Source organism: Pituophis catenifer, unplaced genomic scaffold, assembly GCF_029215685.1.
Source record: "Pituophis catenifer annectens isolate HBS135680 unplaced genomic scaffold, rPitCat1.0.hap2 SCAF_1, whole genome shotgun sequence".
Taxonomy (NCBI): Eukaryota; Metazoa; Chordata; class Lepidosauria; order Squamata; family Colubridae; genus Pituophis; species Pituophis catenifer.
Window position 1 is genome coordinate 351997427 of NW_027256881.1, and position 20032 is coordinate 352017458.

At 39.4% G+C, this 20032-nt stretch overlaps 1 protein-coding gene and 1 pseudogene across 1 annotated transcript; both read right to left on the reverse strand.

Annotated features, from left to right (window-relative positions):
* Nucleotides 1–516: 516 nt before the first annotated feature.
* On the reverse strand, nt 517–6005 carry LOC139313193 (vomeronasal type-2 receptor 26-like). Its single transcript, XM_070938645.1, has 5 exons — nt 5998–6005; nt 5481–5772; nt 2843–3061; nt 2382–2457; nt 517–1421 (listed from the first exon to the last, which is right to left on the reverse strand). The coding sequence occupies exons 1-5, from the start codon at nt 6003–6005 to the stop codon at nt 517–519; spliced, it is 1500 nt and encodes a 499-aa protein (XP_070794746.1).
* Nucleotides 6006–8815: 2810 nt separating this feature from the next.
* Nucleotides 8816–19083, reverse strand: LOC139313200 (vomeronasal type-2 receptor 26-like; annotated as a pseudogene).
* Nucleotides 19084–20032: the final 949 nt, after the last annotated feature.

A 20032-nucleotide genomic window follows, 5' to 3' on the forward strand; every position in this document is an offset into this window, starting at 1 on the left:
ATAAATAAGGTATGAAAAGCTGGGGCCAGAAATTAATCACATGATCTTATTGATGAAAAATGTAGCTTTCTCACTTAAGTTAATAGAAATTAAAAGAGTATGGTTCATATAAACTCTATACTTTTAAAAAAAACTAATGGCCAATTGAATGAAAAAGTTAGCAGGAAAAGGCAAACCCTTGCTAAATTATTGAAAAAAATTCTTAAAAACACTAATAGTGAACACAACACATTTTTATAGCCAATCAGATTAAAAAAAGAGAACAGGCATGTTGGAAAGTAATAACAACATCTTTACATTATTATCATTTATTTCCAAGTTGATCATGGGGCCTCCCTGGGAAGAACTGGCATTAATGAAAAATAAAAGGATGGGTGTTTGTTGCTGATTATTAGAAAGTTTGTGATTAGCACATCACTTGATTTAGAATTATTTAAGGAAAAAGCACCTCTCTCATCATTTATATTAAAAATCAAAAACTAAAATGTCAAAATTAAACATACATCCCCATATACATCAGAGATTTTTATGTCTCATTATATTCTCTCTACAATTGAGATTGGGTTTAAATAAGATAATGTAACATTTGGGGAAAAAAATGCAAGCCAAGAGACCAGCCCCAGAGGCCAAGATGGAGAAGATCTCCACGGCCACCATGGACTTCCCTTTGGTGCTCAGGTAGGTGGGGAGGAAGGAGATCCAAACACTGCAAAAGACCAGCATGCTAAAAGTAATGAACTTGGCTTCATTAAAGCTGTCAGGCAATTTCCTAGCCATAAAGGCCACAGAAAAACTGATGAATGCCAGAACACCCATGTAGGAGAGGACAGCATAAAACATTAAACCTGAGCCTTCATTACATTCCAAGATGGCCTCTCCTACTAAAGAGTGGAAGTCAAAGTTGGGAAATGGAGGAGAGGTTGCCAGCCAGGTGGCACAAAGAACTGCTTGGACCAGGGGACAGGCTAAGACAATGGAGTTCGTCAGAGGTTTTCCTAAGAATTTCCTCATCTTGTTCCCTGGCTTGGTAGCCATGAAGGCCAGAACCACCATGACAGTTTTTCCCAACACAGAGGACACTGCAAGGGAAAAGAGAATGGCAAAGGCAGTTTGTCGGAAGAGACAGGTGAGCTTCCCTGGTCGACCAATGAAGAGGAAGGAGCAGAGGAAGCAGAGCAGGAGGGAGACCAGGAGGAGGTAGGTGAGATCTCTGTTGTTGGCCTTGACAATTGGTGTGTTGTGATATTTACGGAAAATCACCAGAACTGCCAATGTGATCACAGAGAGAGAAAGTGCGAGAGAAACTAAAATGTATCCTAGGGTGTCTTGATAGGCAAGGAAGTGGATCTTCTTGGCAATGCAGTGGTCCTTGTCCTTGTTGGGATATTGGTTTTCTGGGCAGGGCTCACAGTGAGCTGCATCTGAAATCAAAAGTCAGTGTCAATTTCATAGTGAATCAACAAAGGCAAATCATCCGTCTAGGCTGACAGTGCTGGGAATAGATTAGTCGGAAGAAACAGATCTGTTCTCTGGCTCAACATTTCTTCTTTAAACTTCAAATCCACTCATTCAAACTTTTTTTATTTACAGGAAAGGTGTAACAGACATAGGTAGATAGATCTGCTCTGTCTCTGACAGGTCAATGAATTTCCTGGGAGATCGAGTGTTCTGATAGAAGAAGCAGGTCCTTGATAAAAAATAAAGCTTGAATCTCACACCCCATTTGTTCACAAAAAGATTGGTGTCTGGTTTTCCTGATGGGATGTAAAAGTAGGAGTAGAAAGCCAAGTAGGGAACCATGAATTGTGCTCCAAAATCAACTGAAGCTGACCTGACCAAAGCCACCTTAACAGCTTCAATGTTGTCACACTGGAGCTGAAGGATGGGGAAGGGGGGATTTTAGATAGCTGGGATTTTGATAGCCAAAACAAAATATTTTCTCTTGGGAACCAAGGACATTCTCACACCTTTTCATAGGAAGGTGGAGTGATGTTGACAGGCAACAAGACAGCACCTTGATTGGACCATGTGACTGATTGTTTTGAGAAAGCAACAAACTTTTAATTAGGTGTAAACCGTGGGAACCTTCAGAGTCAGTTTTCACCAGATCTGTGTCAATGTGATATATCTGATATAGCTATTGTTTGAGGAATCTACCTGCCTCAGAGTTTTGCTTGATATTTGTGTATTACTTGGAACCCTGAAACCAACCTGTATTAAATTTAAATTAAGTTTAGATTCATGAATTGAGAGGGTCTGCTGAAAAGAAATATGAATATATTGAAGCATATAAATCCTACCAAGCTGATGCCAAAATTAACACTTTTCCATTGAATGGTTTCCTTGATCCTGGAAGATTAATCAACATTTGAATGTGCTACCTGTCTGATTAGAAATGGTTCCTTCTGGACAAGGGTCACATTGGTAGCAGCAAACTGGCTCGCCCTCTGGAACGCTTCTCCTCTCTCCTGCCAGGCACCTCTTCATGCCACACCTGGCAAAGGGCACCTTCTAAAAAAGAGAAGAGAGATATTGCAGGTGGCTCAGCAAAGATTATTCTTCATTTATTCATTTGTATTCATTTATTCATTTCCATCTTTAGAATGTCTTCAAAAGAAATGGTTTACCAGTAACCAGAATAAACCCCAGAGGGAGTCAGGCCAAAAGCTACAGCTTTTCTAAAAGAAAGAATTATGAGTCAAATCTCAAATGTGTTCAACTCAAAAGCATGTTTTTTCATCAAATCCCTGAATTTAACGGGTTTCCCAGTGAAAAGGGAGTTATGCATCTCCTGGAGTGAATGAATCCTTTGCTGAATTTACAATTTTTCCTTCCAGCTCACCTTTGTGACCCAGATGATTTCATCGGAGTTAATGGTGAAATCTTGTCCTTGGGAATCTGTGGAATCTATTTGCCCAACTTTCATGGGGACAAAAGATTGATTGGGGAGGAAAAGCCAGTTGAGAAGATCATAACGAGTAGACACCAATCCACTTTCTGAGAAGGAGACTTCCTCTCCAGCACTGTTGTTGAACTTGATGTTCCTCAGATAGGGAAGAATCTGGGGGAAAAAAGAGACCTAGACTAATTGGCTGAACTCCACACATAGGACATCCTGGTTTCCTTTATAAGGTGATGGCTATCAGCCTAGGAGATGGGTCTATATCTGAGAAGCTAAATGAGTTCACTTGATGGAGATCTAAGTAATCAAAAGTACCATCAAATATTCAACTTCAATGACAACACATTTTCTTCATCATTGGACATTAGTATCATGGCTTCTTCAATTCCAGCCTTACAAGAGTGATAGCTACATACAAACATTTTTCTGCCATATTCCAAATTCCATTGTGTAGTTTTGCTCTGTGATACTTGGCAAGCTACATTTTTAGTTTTATTTGGGCCCATAGTTTTGTAAATGACAAATGCAAGCTAGACTTTCTCTAGAAATAGAGAAATTGTAGTTTGCAAAGAAATAGATCTGACCAAGTGGGGGCCAAGTAGAAGGTTTGTCCTGTCCTGGTTTATCACTTCACTATCTAGAGAGGAATAATTTAGCCTTTGATGTTGAAAAATCTGATGAATTTCAGATCAGGAACCCATTAGGACCAAGTTAACTTCTTCTGCATATGCTGAAGTTGACAGAGACGTAATGCAACAAAGAAGGAGTACAAGAAATGGCATACTAAAAAAATGGAGTAGACTCAGAAATAATTCTAAACCATAATAATCAACATTAATATGAACTGAGTGTCTTTTTACAGATTGGATTCAGGCTACCTACTGAGAGAAAACGAGGAGGTTCTACCATGCTGACTAGGACTTCAACTGACCTGTCAAAGCATCTTCCACAAAGGCACTCAGATTAGGACCATGTTGGGTTCTTCTGCCTATGCTGAGCTTGACAGAAGCTTAACACAACAAACAAAGCAGTACAAGAAATGGCACACTCTCAGGCAACCATTGATGTCCTTCCAGGAACTTCTAGGAAGCTCTTTGATCATATGAACAATCAGTTTGGTTTAATTCTCTTTTTCCGCCATCTATCCCTTTTCAACAAATACTTCTCACTTAATTCAAATGACAGTTTTCAATAATTGTTATCTTAATCTCTTTTTAGATACATTTTACATACAGATCAAGAAATGCATAGAAGTAGTTTTCTACCTAGACAACTACCTATCATTTATCAGCTCTGTGGATCAAATAAAAAGTCACTGGGGTTACCTGCCATGATTGAATATTTGAGATCCTCTTTCCAAGCCTCATCATGGTTGGTTGTGCTCCAGATCCATGCATTGCATGTGATGCGTGTGCCACAGCATAAATCGCATTGTAGATGGTGTAACTTTCACCTTCCATGCTTGTTTCAAAAATGTAAGAAGGTAAACTTTGTAAATTCTCTCTTCCTGTACATTGTTTCTCCCCCTTTGGAAAGATCCTGCCTGGATTGTCCATCATGCAGAGGAACAACCTTTCCCAACATAATAGGAGAAAGATGTCACCTTGTGGCTTCAAAGGGTCTAAAGACAGGAGGAAATGACTGAATTCTGAGACATCCCCAGTGTGGGGCCTTAAATGCAAAGCCCCATGGAAGGGCTTTACTAGTTTTGATACGCCTTGATTCCCTACCACACTAAGTTTCCAATGGGAAGTTAAGATCCAAACTTTCCAAAATGATGTCTTTCTCAAATGTTCATAGATACTCATTGTCACCTGTACATTTTTAATACTATTGGGGTCTCCAAATAGAACAATCACTTCAGCTTTAGACCACGTCTCTGAAATGTGCAGTATTTTCAACATTGGAATGGTAAGAAAATTCGATTTCAACTTTTCAGTGAAGGCCAGGCAGATCTCCTTCTCCTGGAGCATTGGCGTCAGAGTTGAGACGAAACGTTCTCCTCTGTCATCTTCAGGGGCTACCAGCCCAACCCAGTTCCATTGGAAATAAAGGAGCAGCTGGACCAAACCCACATACTGAGCAAATTCACTGGGATTAATCCAGAAGAAGGAAGGATAAACTCTTCTCTCTCCCTGAGTGAACTCATAGCCAACACCTAGCTGGAGAAAGTGAGTTTCTTGAAAGAGTAAATTTTAATGGTCACCATTATGTGGATTGTTGCCCAACCTGGCTTACTTTGAGTGACAAGTTTAATTTTCTGGCCTTGTTAGAAAGAAGAATTATATATTAGGAAGAAGAGGTTATGTATTTTGCCTGATGATGATGTGTCAAAAGCCAAGGGAATGTCAAATTGATACAGAGAATATACTAACTATACTACTTTTATGAAGAATAGATTAGGAAGGAATTCTCCTTGGCAAATACCACATTTCAATATAGCTCATTATCTATCACTTTTGACTTCTATAAAAACACACAAAATATAAATATAGGTCCCCGCAAAACCCTTTTCCACCTTTAGCTGCACTGTGTGTTATTTGTCTACCCCATACTCTATCCAATGAGGCCCTCTTACCTGTGGGACCTTGAAGATGCTGAAGATGGAGGCCATCTGCCTTGAGGATCTGGGGTTGAGATCTCCGATGACAGAGAGCAGAGGATGCTGCCTGTCACATTTGTAACCAGGAATCATTTGGCCTCTTGTGGAGAGAAGGGAGAGGCTGTTTGAGGAAATCTCCATCTGAGTCTGAGAATTGCTATAGATGTGGAAGCCAAGGGTGATGTTGGGGAGGAGAACCAGATCCTTGTTGACCTCTGTGACTGCAAATACCAACGCTACGAACTGCTGGTAGTTCTTGGGTATGACTCTATAGTGAGAAAATCATCATGGAAATTTTAAGGAAAGCTTGTGTGTGCTGGTGTCATGTTTAAAAACGTCCTTTGTAGGAGGAATTCCCAAATTCCTTTGGGTTGTGTTGGCTTTCTTGGCAGCTGCAGCATACAGCTGGCTCATAATTAAGTGATTGTCCACTAGGACCCCAAGATCCCTCTCACAGTTACTTCTATTGAGCAATGTACCACATATACGGTACCTGTGCATTTTGTTTTTCTTCCCTAAATGTAGAACCTTGCTTTTTTCACTGTTGAATTTCATTTTGTTAGATAGCGCCCAATGTTCAAGTCTGTCCAGATCGTTCTGTATCTTGAGCCTATCTTCTGGAGTGTTGGCTATTCCTGCCTGCTTGGTGTCATCTGCAAATTTGATGAGTTCCCCATCTATCCCCTCATCCAAGTCATTGATGAAGATATTGAAGAGAACTGGAAAGATTGAGAATTCTAGCCTATTTTATGAGTTCTTTATTGAGAAAAGCACAAACATCTGAACTACGCTAGGGCATTGCAAACATCACTAGAAGAAGTATTTCTGAAAAGAGTCCTTGAACAAACCAAATAATTATTTACCTGTTTCCCCTTTAGGTGAAACTTACAAAATTTTCTCCCGAAATGAAGATGGGTATTTTTTAAAGGATTTAAAGTTGAATTTATATACAGTTCCGATGGGAAAATTCCCACCAATAATGAAATCACCAGGCCTGTAAAAGTCTCTCGTAGTGTGTACAGTGTTTGTCAACACACATCCAGTTTGCATCTTCTTAGCAGAAGTTGGAGGCAGGAGCCAGAAGAGCAGCAGCAGGAGGAGGAGAGGCAGCCCAGCCATTCTTCTCACCTTTCCTCCTCGATCAGAAATCAAAAGGGTGTTTTGTGTGTTCAGAGGTTGAATTGCAGGGAGCCCTTGAAATCTCAGCAGAGCTTTAGCACAAGAGAGATAGTCTGTTCCACCTGAATGGCCCCCAAAGCAAATTTATATTCAACCATGCTTCCTGTTACATGTGTATGGTCTGTGACCAAAGAAGAAACTAAGGCCATACAAGTCTCACCAAAACTTGAAGTTGCCTCTTCACAACAGAAAGCAAGGTGACATGTCCTGCTCCCACCAGGAGAACTCCAAATATATAATTTAAAGCAGGTTTTATGTCGGAAGATCTTCATGGGTAGAAATCCATAGAGGATACATTAGAAATTACCATTCTCCTGATAATTACAAGGAAAAACAATTTTCCTATGTACTGAGCAATACACCAGATAAAGAAAAATGATTTTGGAACTCTTGTTGTTATTCTACAGATCAGATGCAGTTGAGAGTCAAGGTGAAGTTGGGTATTTGAATTATGTGAAACTGAGCATGGGGATGTCTTCATGGTGATGGTGGGGATGGTGGCCCTTGACAATCAGTTGTACCCTAGTAAGTCTGGGCAATCATACCAACACTTGGATGGACTAAGTGGTTTATTAATACCAACATGTCGGGGGATGAAATTAGACACTAACTTCTCCCATAGAACTTAAAAAAGAGAAACTTCCTCACAGTGAGGACAATTAACCAATCAAATAGCTTTTCTTCAGACGTTGTGGGTGCTTCATCACTGGAGGTTTTTAAGAAGAGACTGGAGAGTCACGTGTCTGAAATGGTGTAGGATCTCATGCTTAAGTGGGGGGGGGGCTTGACCAGAAGAACTTTAAGATCCCTTCCACTTCTATTCTGATTTTGATCATCAGCCTTTTTCCCTCTGTTGAATTATTTCTTTCTTTCAGCATCTATTTGCAGACCTTATCATTATTCCCTTCATTTTCCCATCTGTTATAAAGACTGAATTGGTCCAGGCAGTCACTGGGACACAGAGATTGTGCAGCTGTCTGACAAGGGCTTCCTTAAAGCTGTTCATTCCATTTTTTTGCTTCTTGTTCATTCCATTTCCCCATAAATCATAACCATCTTGGTGTTGTGTATATTACCTTCCAAATACTTACCCATAGTGAGGATGTATCTCAAATCTATGAACATTTATTGCAAATCATTTGAGTTCTCAGAGACCAAAGTGTCCACTGTATATAAGAGTAAACAGACATTTGCAGGCCCAAATAACCAACCGTTAAGCATGTCCTGTATTCTTACCTGTAAATTCATTAAATAAGCAAGAGAATATCACACAACCATATCTTTTTTACTACTCACAATACATTGCATTTAACTTCACCCTTCCTTCCTTCCTTCCTTCCTTCCTCCCTCCTCCCTCCCTCCCTCCCTCCCTCCCTCCTTCCTTCCTTCCTTCCTTCCTTCCTTCCTTCCTTCCTTCCTTCTTATCATCCATCCATCCATCCACCTTCCTTCTTTGTAATATTTGGAAAAAATATTAAGAAGAGAACAGGAACAGGAAAATATCCATCAATATCAATTTCACATGAGCTTATTTATTAATAAAGTATGTTTCTCAATTAACATAATAGAGAATAAAACAATATGGTTCACAATAAGTGCTTGAATTAAAGAAAAAACCCTCTAATAGTCAATTGAAAGAAAAAATCCAGTAGGAAATTCAGCAAAGCCTCAGGAATCAGTGGAAGGGAACAATCTTAAAAACACTGAGAGTGAAACAAACCCAACATATTCTTAAATATGCTTTTGATTAAAATTAATAAAATGGGAAATTATCATTTTGGAAACTAATATCCAGATATACAATATCAATGTTTATTATCGTTGATCTTTGGGACAACTAGCATTAATGAAAAAGTGGGTGATTGTTGCAGATTAACAGACATTCTGAGATTACTCACATCACTTGATTTCCAATTGTTTAAGGGACAAGCCCACTTCTGATTAAATGAGATCAAATTGAAAAATAACCAAGATCAAAATGAATACTCCCAATCCCTACATAAGTGGGTGTGGAATGAGGCATTTAATGGGTTTTTATGTTCTGGTTTTTAATGTTCTAATCCAGCTGGAGTCACCTGTGTGTCAATTGGAAGTCAATATAAATGTTTCATATTGATAATCAGAGATTATAATCAGAGATTCTTGTGCCTCATTATATTCTCTCTACAATTCAGATTGGGTTTAAATAGGATAATGTAGCATTTGGGGAAAAAGATACAAGCCAAGAGACCAGCCCCAGAGGCCAAGATGGAGAAGATCTCCACGGCCACCATGGACTTCCCTTTGGTGCTCAGGTAGGTGGGGAGGAAGCTGATCCAAACACTGCAAAAGACCAGCATGCTGAAAGTAATGAACTTGGCTTCATTAAAGCTGTCAGGCAATTTCCTAGCCAAAAAGGCCACCGTGAAACTGATGAATGCCAGAACACCCATGTAGGAGAGGACAGCATAAAACATTAAACCTGAGCCTTCATTACATTCCAAGATGGCCTCTCCTACTAAAGAATGGAAGTCAAAGTTGGGAAATGGAGGGGAGGTTACCAGCCAGGTGGCACAAAGAAGTGCTTGGACCAGGGGACAGACTAAGACAATGGAGTTGGTCAGATTTTTTCCTAAGAGTTTCCTTGCCTTGTTCCCTGGCTTGGTGGCCATGAAGGCCAGAACCACCATGACAGTTTTTGCCAAGATGGAGGAAACTGCAAGGGAAAACAGAATAGCAAAGGAAGTTTGTCGGAAGAGACAGGTGAGCTTCCCTGGTCGACCAATGAAGAGGAAGAAGCAGAGGAAGCAGAGCAGGAGGGAGACCAGGAGGATGTAGGTGAGATTTCTGTTATTGGCCTTGACAATTGGTGTGTTGTGATTTTTCTGGAAAATTAGCAGAACTGCAGATGTGGTCACAGAGAGGAAAAGAGTGAGAGATGCTAAACAGTATCCCAGGGTGTCTTGATAGGCAAGGAAATGGATTTTCTTGGCAATGCAGTGGTCCTTGTTGTTGTTGGGATATTGGTTTTCTGGGCAGGGGTCACAGCGAGCTGCATCTGAAATCAAAAGTCAGTGTCAATTTCATGGTGAATCAACAAGGGCAAATCATCCATCCAAATTGACAATGCTGAGTTAGCCAGAAAAACTGGCTCAACATCTTTCCTTTATGCTTCGAATCCACCCATTCAAACTTTTTTGCAGGGAAGGGTTAGCAGACATAGATAGATGTACCTGCTCTGTGTCAGACAGGCCCATAAATTTCCTGGGAGTTCGAGTGTTCTGATAGAAGAGGCAGGTCGTTAATTAAGATTAAAGCTAGAATCTCACATCCCATTCTTTCCCAGAAAGATTGGTGTCTGGTTTTCCTGATGGGATGTATAAGTAGGAGTGGAAAGCCTAGTAGGGGTCCCATGAATTGTGCCCCAAAACCAACTGTCAATCCTGAAGCTGACCTGACCAAAGCCATCTTGACAGCTTCAAGGTTTCACACTGGAGCTGAGGAAAAGGGAGGCAGGATTTTAGATAGCTGGGATTTTGTAGCCAAAACAAAATACTTTCTCTTCGGAACCAAGGACATTCTCACAGAATGTATTCAGAGGAAGGTGGAGTGATGTCACCAGGCAACCAGATAGCAATATAATTGGACCATGTGACTGGTTGTTTTGAGAAAGTGACAAACTTTTAATTAGGTGAAAACTGTGGGAATCTTCTGTGTCGGTTTTCACCAGATCTGTTCCAATATGATATATCCAATAAAGCTACTCTTTGAGGAATCTACCTGCCTTGGAGTTTTGCTTGATATGGGTGTATTACTCGGAACCCTGTAACCAACCTGTATTAAATTTATGAGGAGCAAGAAAAGAGACCTTTGGGGGAGTACAGTTAAGATTCATGAACTGAGAGGGTCTGCTGAAAAGGATGAATATGCTGAAGCATGTAAATCCTGCCAAAATTAATATTTTTCACTGGTTTCCTTGATCCTGGAAGAGCTACATTTAAAGCGTGTCTACCTGTCTCATTAGAAATGGTCTCTTCTGGACAAGGGTCACATTGGTAGCAGCAAACCGGCTTTCCTTCTGGAACGCTTCTTTTCTCTCCTGTCTGGCACCTCTTCATGCCACACCTGGCAAAGGGCACCTTCTAAAAAAGAGAAGAGAGATTCTGTAGGTGGCCTCAGCAAAGAATATTCTTCAGTTATTCATTTGTACATTGCTCTTTCCATCATTAGAACGTCTTCCAAAAAAATGGTTTACCAGAAATCAGGATAAGCTCCAGAGGGAGTCAGGCCAATGCAATCCTGACCCACCAACAGATGCTGGAGATTGGAACTGGGACCTCGAAATGCAAAGGAAGACTTGTGACATGGAGCTACAGCTTTTCTAAAAGAAAGAACTGTGGGGATCCAACTGAATGGAAACGGTCCATGGAAATCATTCTTGCTTGCTTCAATAGTGTTTTAGGTTTCAAGCAGGAATTCTTCCTAACCTATCCTATCCTGGACTTTTCAGAAGTCAAATCTCAAATGTGTTCAACTCAAAAGCTTGTTTTTTCATCAAATCCCTGAATTTAACTGTGAAAAGGGTGTTATGCAACTCCTGGAGTGAATAAATCCTTTGCTGAATTTATAACATTTCCTTCCAGCTCACCTTTGTCACCCAGATGATTGCATCGGAGTTAATGGTGAAAACTCATCCCGGGGAAGCCGTGGAATCTATTTGCCCAACTTTCATGGGGACAAAAGATTGATTGGGGAGGAAAAGCCAGTTGAGAAGATCATAACAAGTAGACACCAAACCCCTTTCTGAGAAGGAGACTTCCTCTCCAGCACTGTTGTTGAACTTGATGTTCCTCAGATGGGAAAGAATCTGAAAAAAAAAAAAAGACACCTGGAATAATTGGCTGAACTCCACACATAGGACATCCTGGTTTCTATCATAATCAGCCTAGGAGATGGGTCTATATCTGAGAAGCTAAATGAGTTCCCTTAATGGAGATCTAAGTAATCAGAAGTAACATCAAATATTCAACTTCAATGACAACACATTTTCTTTATCATTAGACATCAGTATCATGGCTTCTTCAATTCCAGTCTTACAAGAATGATAGCTACATATAAACATTTTAATTCCATATTCTAAATTACATTGTGTAGTTTTGTTTTGTGATACTTGGCAAGTTACATTTTTAATTTTATTTGAGTCCATGAGAAATGCATTTAAAGAATGATTAAATAATTAAATTGACGGTCCTTGGAGCTATCTGAGGGTGGTTGTTTTCTTGCAGATGTTTTATGGCCTAAAATGGATAACATTGATAGTGATATCACTCCCTTCTAGCATTGATAATGCTCTTAGAACACCAAGACTCTTCATTTCAACCTCTAATATTCTCCTTTATTGGTAAATACTTTCCATCATAACTTTGCAAGCCAGACTTTCTCTAGCTGATAGTCAAAGAGAACAGAATGAAGAAGTAGATCTGACCAAGAAGGCCCATATGGAGGATTTGTTACTTCACTGTCCAGAGAGGAATAATTTATTCTTGGATGTTGAAATTTTAGATCAGGAACCCATTAGGACCATGTTGAATTCTTCTTCATATGCTGAGGTTGACAGGGACTTAACACAACAAACAAAGCAGTACAAGAAACAACATACTATAAAAATAGGGTAGACTCAGAAAGAATTCTAAGACACAACAGTAAAATGAATTGAGTGTCTTTTTACAGATTGTATTCAGGCTACCTACTGAGAGAAAATGAAGAGATTCTACAAAAATTCCTGTCTAGGACTTCAACTGACCTGTTGAAGCATCTTGCGGAAATGCACCCAGATTGTCATCATGGTCTGTGATGACCACTTCTCCTTGAAGTGGTTACACCTAATTCTCAGGCAACCACTGATGTCCTTCCAGGAACTTCTAGGAAGCTCTTTCCTCTTATGAAAAATTGGTTGGGTTTAATTCACTTTTTCCTCCATCTATCCCTTTTCAACAAAAACCTCTCACTTAATTCAAATGACAGGGTTTATTGTTAAACCCTGTCATATATATTATATATAAACCCTGTATATATTAAATATTTAATATATATATATTAATATATATATATATTAAATATATATATATGTAAAAAGTTAAAATCTCGGGTGTTTTCCCGCGTCATTATAAGTTTGTTAGTTAAAATGTTTGAAATCCTGGCTAAGATCACAGCTCAGGATCCTCTAGATGACGCCTCTAGGTTATCAAGTATTTGGAAACCTGCACTGAGGGAAACTCGAATTTTAACATCAGAGGATAGGCAGAGATCCCAACAGGCAACCAGTGGTGTTGTAATGCGTACAAGAACCCTTTCCTCTTTGCAGTTGATAGCTAGCAATAGGGAGAGAGAGAGAACCAAGCCAGAAGATATGCTAAGATCTCAACAGGCAACCAGTGGTGCTGTGATGCCTACTAGAATTCTTACCTCTTTGCAGTTGACAGTTGGTAATAGGGAGCCAGAGAAAAGTGGACCTTTAACACGCAGTCAGGCTGCAGCTACGATAATGAAGCAGGACCCACAGCTTCTAAACTGATAATAAAGGCCCAAAGATGACAAGGTAGAGAGCTTGTCGAAACGTTGCCTAACCTTAAAGTGTTGGTTAGGATTTCAGCCAGAGTTTTTTGAAAGACCTTAAAAAGGTTTTTGTTTGGGAATTTAGAGGATTCTGAGCTGTGATCTTAGCCAGGATTTTAAACATTTTAACTAACAAACTTATAATGATGCAAGAAAACACCCGAGATTTTAACTTTTTACATACACACACCCGCCAAAACTTAAGAAGACACACACACACACACACACACACACACACACACACATGTATGTATAATAAGTTACATTATATATGTATATAATCAATGAAAAAGCTACCAAAAGGTCATTAAATGATGATTTTTTTTAAAAAAAGAGATGATGGATAGAGACAAAATAGTTTTCAAAATGGGGACTATATTAAAACTGAGGGGGGAGAGTAGAAAGTACAAATTGGGAAAATACTATTACAAACACTGATGTATAATAATTTGCTAGAATTACAGTGTGCATGACAAGTCAGAATATTATGGTTATGTATATCTAATCGTACTACTATGTTAGCATTGTGTAAAAAGTATATCAACCCAGACAATGTACTGTCCACAAGATATGTATGGCTGTTAAAGGAAAATTACAAATAAGACATATAGATAGCATATAGATATTTAATGCAAGAAATGCATATAGGTAGATTCCTATCTAAAGATCTGTGGACGAGATAAAAAGTCACTGGGATTACTTATTTTATTTATTTTATTGAATTTCTATACTGCCCTACTCCCGAAGGACTCAGGGCGGTGCACAGCCATGAAATAAAACACATAGATATACAAAATTTAAAATCGAATAAAATGAATTAAATAAATTTGGCTGAATTAATACCCATAATTTAAAATACCCGTAATTTTAAAATACATTAAAAATATAAAATTTACACTTAAAAGGGAGAAGATTTAGGCGAGGCCAGCTTGATGAAATAAAAGCGTCTTCAACTCGCGGCGGAAGGTGCGCAGATCCGGAATCCTCTGTATCTCTGGGGGGAGCTCATTCCAGATCGTCGGTGCCCCCACAGAGATGGCTCTCCCCCTAGGGGCCGACAGCCGACATTGTTTGGCCGACAGCACCCGGAGGAGCCCCTCTCTATGGGAGTGTACTGGCCGGTGGGAGGCTATTGGTGGTAGCAGGCGGTCCCGTAGATAACCAGGTCCTAAGCCATGGAGCGCTTTAAAGGTGGTAACCAGAACCTTGAAGCGCACCCGGAAGACCACCGGGAGCCAGTGCAGCTCGCGCAAGAGAGGTGTTACATGGGAGCTCCATATTGCTCCCATAACCACCCACGCGGCTGCACTCTGCGCCAGTTGGAGCCTCCGGGTGCACCTCAAGGGGAGCCCCATGTAGAGAGCATTACAATAGTCCAGACGAGAGGTGACGAGGGCATGAGTGACTGTGCGTAACGAGTCCCGATCTAGAAAGGGACGCAACTGGCGAATCAGGCGAACCTGATGAAACTTACCTGCCATGATTGAATATTTGAGATCCTCTTTCCAAGCCTCATCATGGCTGGTCATGCTCCAGATCCATGCATTGCATGTAATGCGTGTGCCACAGCATAAATGGCATTGTAGATATTGTAACTCTCACCTTCCATGCTTGTTTCAAACACGTAAGATGGCAGATTCCGTAAATTCTCCTTTCCTGTACATTGTTTCTCTCCCTTTGGAAGGATCTCGCCTAGTTTGTGGATCCTGCAGCCAAACAACATTTCCCAACATAGCGAGAGAAAGAGGTCCCCTTGTGGCTTCAAGGGGTCTAAAGACAGGAGGAAACGGCTGAATTCTGAGACATCCCCAGTGTGGGGCCTAAAATGCAAAGCCCCATGGAAGGGCTTTACTACTATTGATACTTCTTGATCCCTCACCACACTAAGTTTCCAATGGGAAGTTAAGATCCAAACTTTCCGAAATGATGTCTTTCTCAAATGTTCATGGACACTCACTGCTGCCTGTACATTTGTAATACTATTAGTGTCTCCAAATAGAATAATCACTTTAGCTTTAGACCAAGCCTCCGAAATCTGAAGTATTTTCAACACTGGAATAATAACAAAATTCAATTTCAACTTTTCAGTGAAGGCCAGGCAGATCTCCTTCTCCTGGAGCATTGGCGTCAGAGATGAGATGAAACGTTCTCCACTGTCATCTTCAGGGGCCACCAGCCCAACCCAGTTCCAGTGGAAATGCAGGAGCAGCTGGACTATACCCACGTACTGGGGAAATTCCCTGGGATTAATCCGGAAAAAGGAAGGATGAACTGATCTGTATTCCAGAGGGATCTCAAAGCCAACACTGAGCTGGAGAAAATGAGATTCTTTTTTTTTTTATTAAAGAGTTTTACAGTTTTACACAAACCTGTTCCCCCCCCTCCTCCCCCCTCCCTATCCCTCCCCCCTCCCCCCCGACTTCCCAGAGCAAAATACAGGGTAAAATATTAAACAAACATAGTCAAACATAAACAACCTAACTATAAACTCTAAACATCCCTCAGCACTTTAACTCCCCCTTACATGCCAAAATATAGAAGTATAAAAAATCTATCTAAATTTTTCATTCATAAGCTATTTGCAACTTTTTAGTCCCATATTTATTCTGAATGTAGTCGATCCATCTTCTCCATTCTGCTATGTATCTTTCATTTGAACAGTCTTTCAAATATGCAGATATTTTGGCCATTTCTGCCAAATTAGTTACTTTTAATGTCCAGTCCTCAATAGTAGGTAAGTCTTCCTTCTTCCAATACTGCGCCACCAACAATCTGGCTGCAGTTATTAGATTCAATATCAATTTAGTCTCTATCACCGTACAATCTGTAATTATACCCAATAAAAAAAGTTGTGGAGTAAATTTTATCTTCTTTTTGAGAATATTTTGCATAATCCACCATATCTTAATCCAGAATGCCTTAATTTTTTTACAAGTCCACCATATATGATAATACGTTGCGTCCAGCATGTGGACTGTAAACTGGGATACATACTGGCTAACTTTTTGGGATCTAAGTGCCATCTATAAAACATTTTGTAAAAATTTTCTCTCAAATTTTGAGCTTGAGTAAATTTTACATTTCTAACCCATATTTTTTCCCATGTTTCTATCATTATTGGTTCCTCAATATTTTGTGCCCATTTATCATATAATCCTTCACTAATTCCATCTCTGAATCTATTTCTATCAATGCATTATACAACCTTTTAATATGCATTGGGCTTTGATCCCTTATTTGTTTTATCAAGTTTTCATCATTTTGTATAATACCAATTTTCTGATCTTCTTTCCATCTACTGTATAACTGTCCATACTGAAAGCAAGTTTGTATTACCCTTTCTTGCTTTAATACCTCTTTCCATAATAAGAAGCTCTTTATAAGTAATCACATCTTGTTTTTGTTCTATACTTATATTTTCTATCGTGTGTCTAGGTATTGCCCATATGGGTAATTTACTATTTAATTTATATTGATATTTTTTCCATACACGTAGCAATGCATTCCTCAGTATATGACTTCTGAAATTCTTATCCACCTTTTTGTCATATAATAAATATGCATGCCACCCATATAAGTCATATCCCTCAATATTCAATATTCTCTCTTCTGTTAAATTAATCCAATCACTGATTGCTGATAAGGCAGCTGCCTCATAATATAATCTTAAATTGGGCATTTTGAGACCTCCTCTTTCACGTATATCTTGTATTATTTTTTGCTTTACCCTTGGTCTCTTTCCTGCCCACACAAAATTGCTAATACCCTTCTGCCATTCATTCAAATTTCCATCTTTCTTCAATATTGGTATCATTTGAAAGAGAAATAGAAGCTTTGGTAAAATATTCATTTTCACTGCCGATATCCTTCCCAATAACGATAGATGTAATTTTTTCCAATTTTCCAACTCCTTCTGTATTTTTTGCCACAGTAATTCATAATTATACTTATATAATTTTGCATTTGATGTCATAATATAAACACCTAAATATTTAACCTTATTTACTATTTCGAATCCAGTTATTCTTTCCATTTCCTCTTTTTGACTTGCAACCATATTTTTAGTTATTATCTTTGTTTTCCCTGCATTTATTTTGAATCCAGAGACTTGTCCATATTGATTAATTATTTCCATCAAACCTGTGACCAATTGTACTGGTTGGGTCAACATCACAACCAGGTCATCTGCAAATGCTCTTAATCTATAATCATCCTGCCTAATTTTAATTCCCCTTAATTTATCTGAATCACGTATTTTATTCAACAACAATTCCAAAGTCAAAATAAACAACAATGGAGATAAAGGACAAAGGATAAAGGATTCTTGATAGAGTAAATTTTAAGGGTCACCATTAGGTGGATTATTGCCCGAACTGTTAGATTGGCTCACTTTGAGTGGCAAACTTAATTTTCTGGTCTTTTTAGGAAGAAGGATACATATTAGGAAGAAGAGGTTACGGATTTTGTCTGGTGGTGACAAGTGAGAAGCCAAGGCAACCATATGTCAAATTAATACAGGGAATATACTACACTTTTATGAAGAATAGATTGGGAAGGAATTCCTCTTGGCAAAATTACCCCATTATCTATCACTTTTGTCTTCTATAAAAACATATCTTGAGAATATGTGTGAGAACATATCTTGAGAATATAAGCATATGTCCCCCAAAACCCCTTTGGTTTCCACCTTTACCTTCTGGGTGCACTTCAGTTGATTGTCTACTCCCATACTCTATCCAATGAGGCCCTCTTACCTGTGGGACCTTGAAGGTGCTGAAGATGGAGGCCATCTGCCTTGAGGATCTGGGGTTGAGATCTCCGATGACAGAGAGCAGAGGATGCTGCCTGTCACATTTGTAACCTGGAATCATTTGGCCTCTTGTGGAGAGAAGGGAGAGGCTGTTTGAGGAAATCTCCATCTGAGTCTGAAAATTGCTATAGATGTGGAAGCCAAGGGTGATGTTGGGGAGGAGAACCAGATCCTTGTTGATCTCTGTGACTGCAAACACCAAGGCCATGAATTGCTGATAGTTCTTGGGTATGATTCTACAGTGAGAAAATCATAGGGGAGGTTTTAAGGAAAGCTTGTGTTGATGGAGTTTATCCTGCTTATTTTTTCAATGTCCTTTGTATCAGGAAATTCCAAATTTCATTGGAATTCATTCCAAAATTCCAAATGTACATTTATACATTTCCTGAAGGTCCCTATTTAGGGGCAATCCCGATTCTAAGATGGATGGATTTTTTACAACTCCTCCACACTGTGAATGGATTGACCAGATCTTTGAGTTTTTCATCAGGAGTTTATGTCCGAATAAATGTTGTAAGTCAACTTCTTCACTAGGCCAGCACAGTTTCTAAGGTGTTGTCCTTCCTCACTTTTCGGTGGTTTATTAACTTCAAGAGTTCTGGGAATATGGAGAATTCTAGCCTATTTTATGAGTTTAGTTCTTTGTTGAGAAAAGCACAAAAATGTGAACATTGCAAACATCATTAGAACAAGTACTTTTGAAGAGAGTCCCTGAACACAAAGCAAACAGAATAATTATTTACATCTTTCCCCTTTGGATGAAATTTAAAAAATATTCTCCAGAACTATAGATGGTTTTTCTTTAAAGGATTGGAAGGTGAATGTAAGTACAGTTCCCAGCGGAAAATTCCCACCAATAATGACATCACCAGGCCTGTAAAACTCTCTCTTAGTCTTTAAAATGTCTGTCAACACACACCCAGTTTGCATCATCATAGCAATAGTTGGAGGCAGGAGCCAGAAGAGCAGCAGCAAGAGGAGAGGCAGCCCAGTCATTCTTCTCACCTTCCCCTCTAGATCAGAAATCAAGAGGTTATATTTTTTGCAGAAGTTAAATTGTAGGGAGCCCTTGAAATCTCAGCAGAGCTTTAGCACAAGAGAGATAGTCTGTGCCACCTGAATGGCCCCCAAGGCAAATTTATATTCAACCATGCTTCCTCTTACCTGTGTATGGTCTGTGACCAAAGAGGAAACTAAGACTAGCTGAGTCTCACCAAACCCTGAAGTTGGCTCTTTGCAACACAAGGCAAGGTGACATGTTCTGTCCCCACCAGGAGAACTCCTAGTATCTAATTTAAAGCAGGTTTTATCTCAGAAGATCTTCATGGGTAGAAATCCATAGGGCTTACATTAGAAATTACTGTTCTTCTGATAATTGCAAGGAAAAACAATTTTCCTATGTACTGAGCAATACACCAGTTAAAGAAAAATGATTTTGGGACTCTTGTTGTTATTCTACAGATCAGATGCAGTTGAGAGTCAAGGTGAAGTTGGGTATTTGAATTATGTGAAACTGAGCAAGGAGTTTGGCCTCTTCCATACTTTGTTTGGCTAGTATAAGTCTTCATGGGGCATAGTGGCCCTTGACAATCAGTTGTTCCCTAGTAAGTCTGGGCAATCATACCAACACTTGGATGGAATATGTGGTTTATAAATGCCAACATGGCAGGGGATGAAATTAAACACTAACTTCTCCCATAGAATTTAAAAAAGAGAAACTTCCTCACAGTGAGGACAATTAACCAATGGAACAGCTTTTCTTCAGACGTTGTGGGTGCTTCATCTCTGGAGGTTTTTAAGAAGAGACTGGAGAGTCATGTGTCTGAAATGGTGTAGGATCTCATGCTTGAGTGGGGGGAGGGGGCTGGACTAGAAGACCTTTAAGGTCCCTTCCACCTCTATTCTGATTTTGATCATCAGCCTTTTTCCCTCTGTTGAATCATTT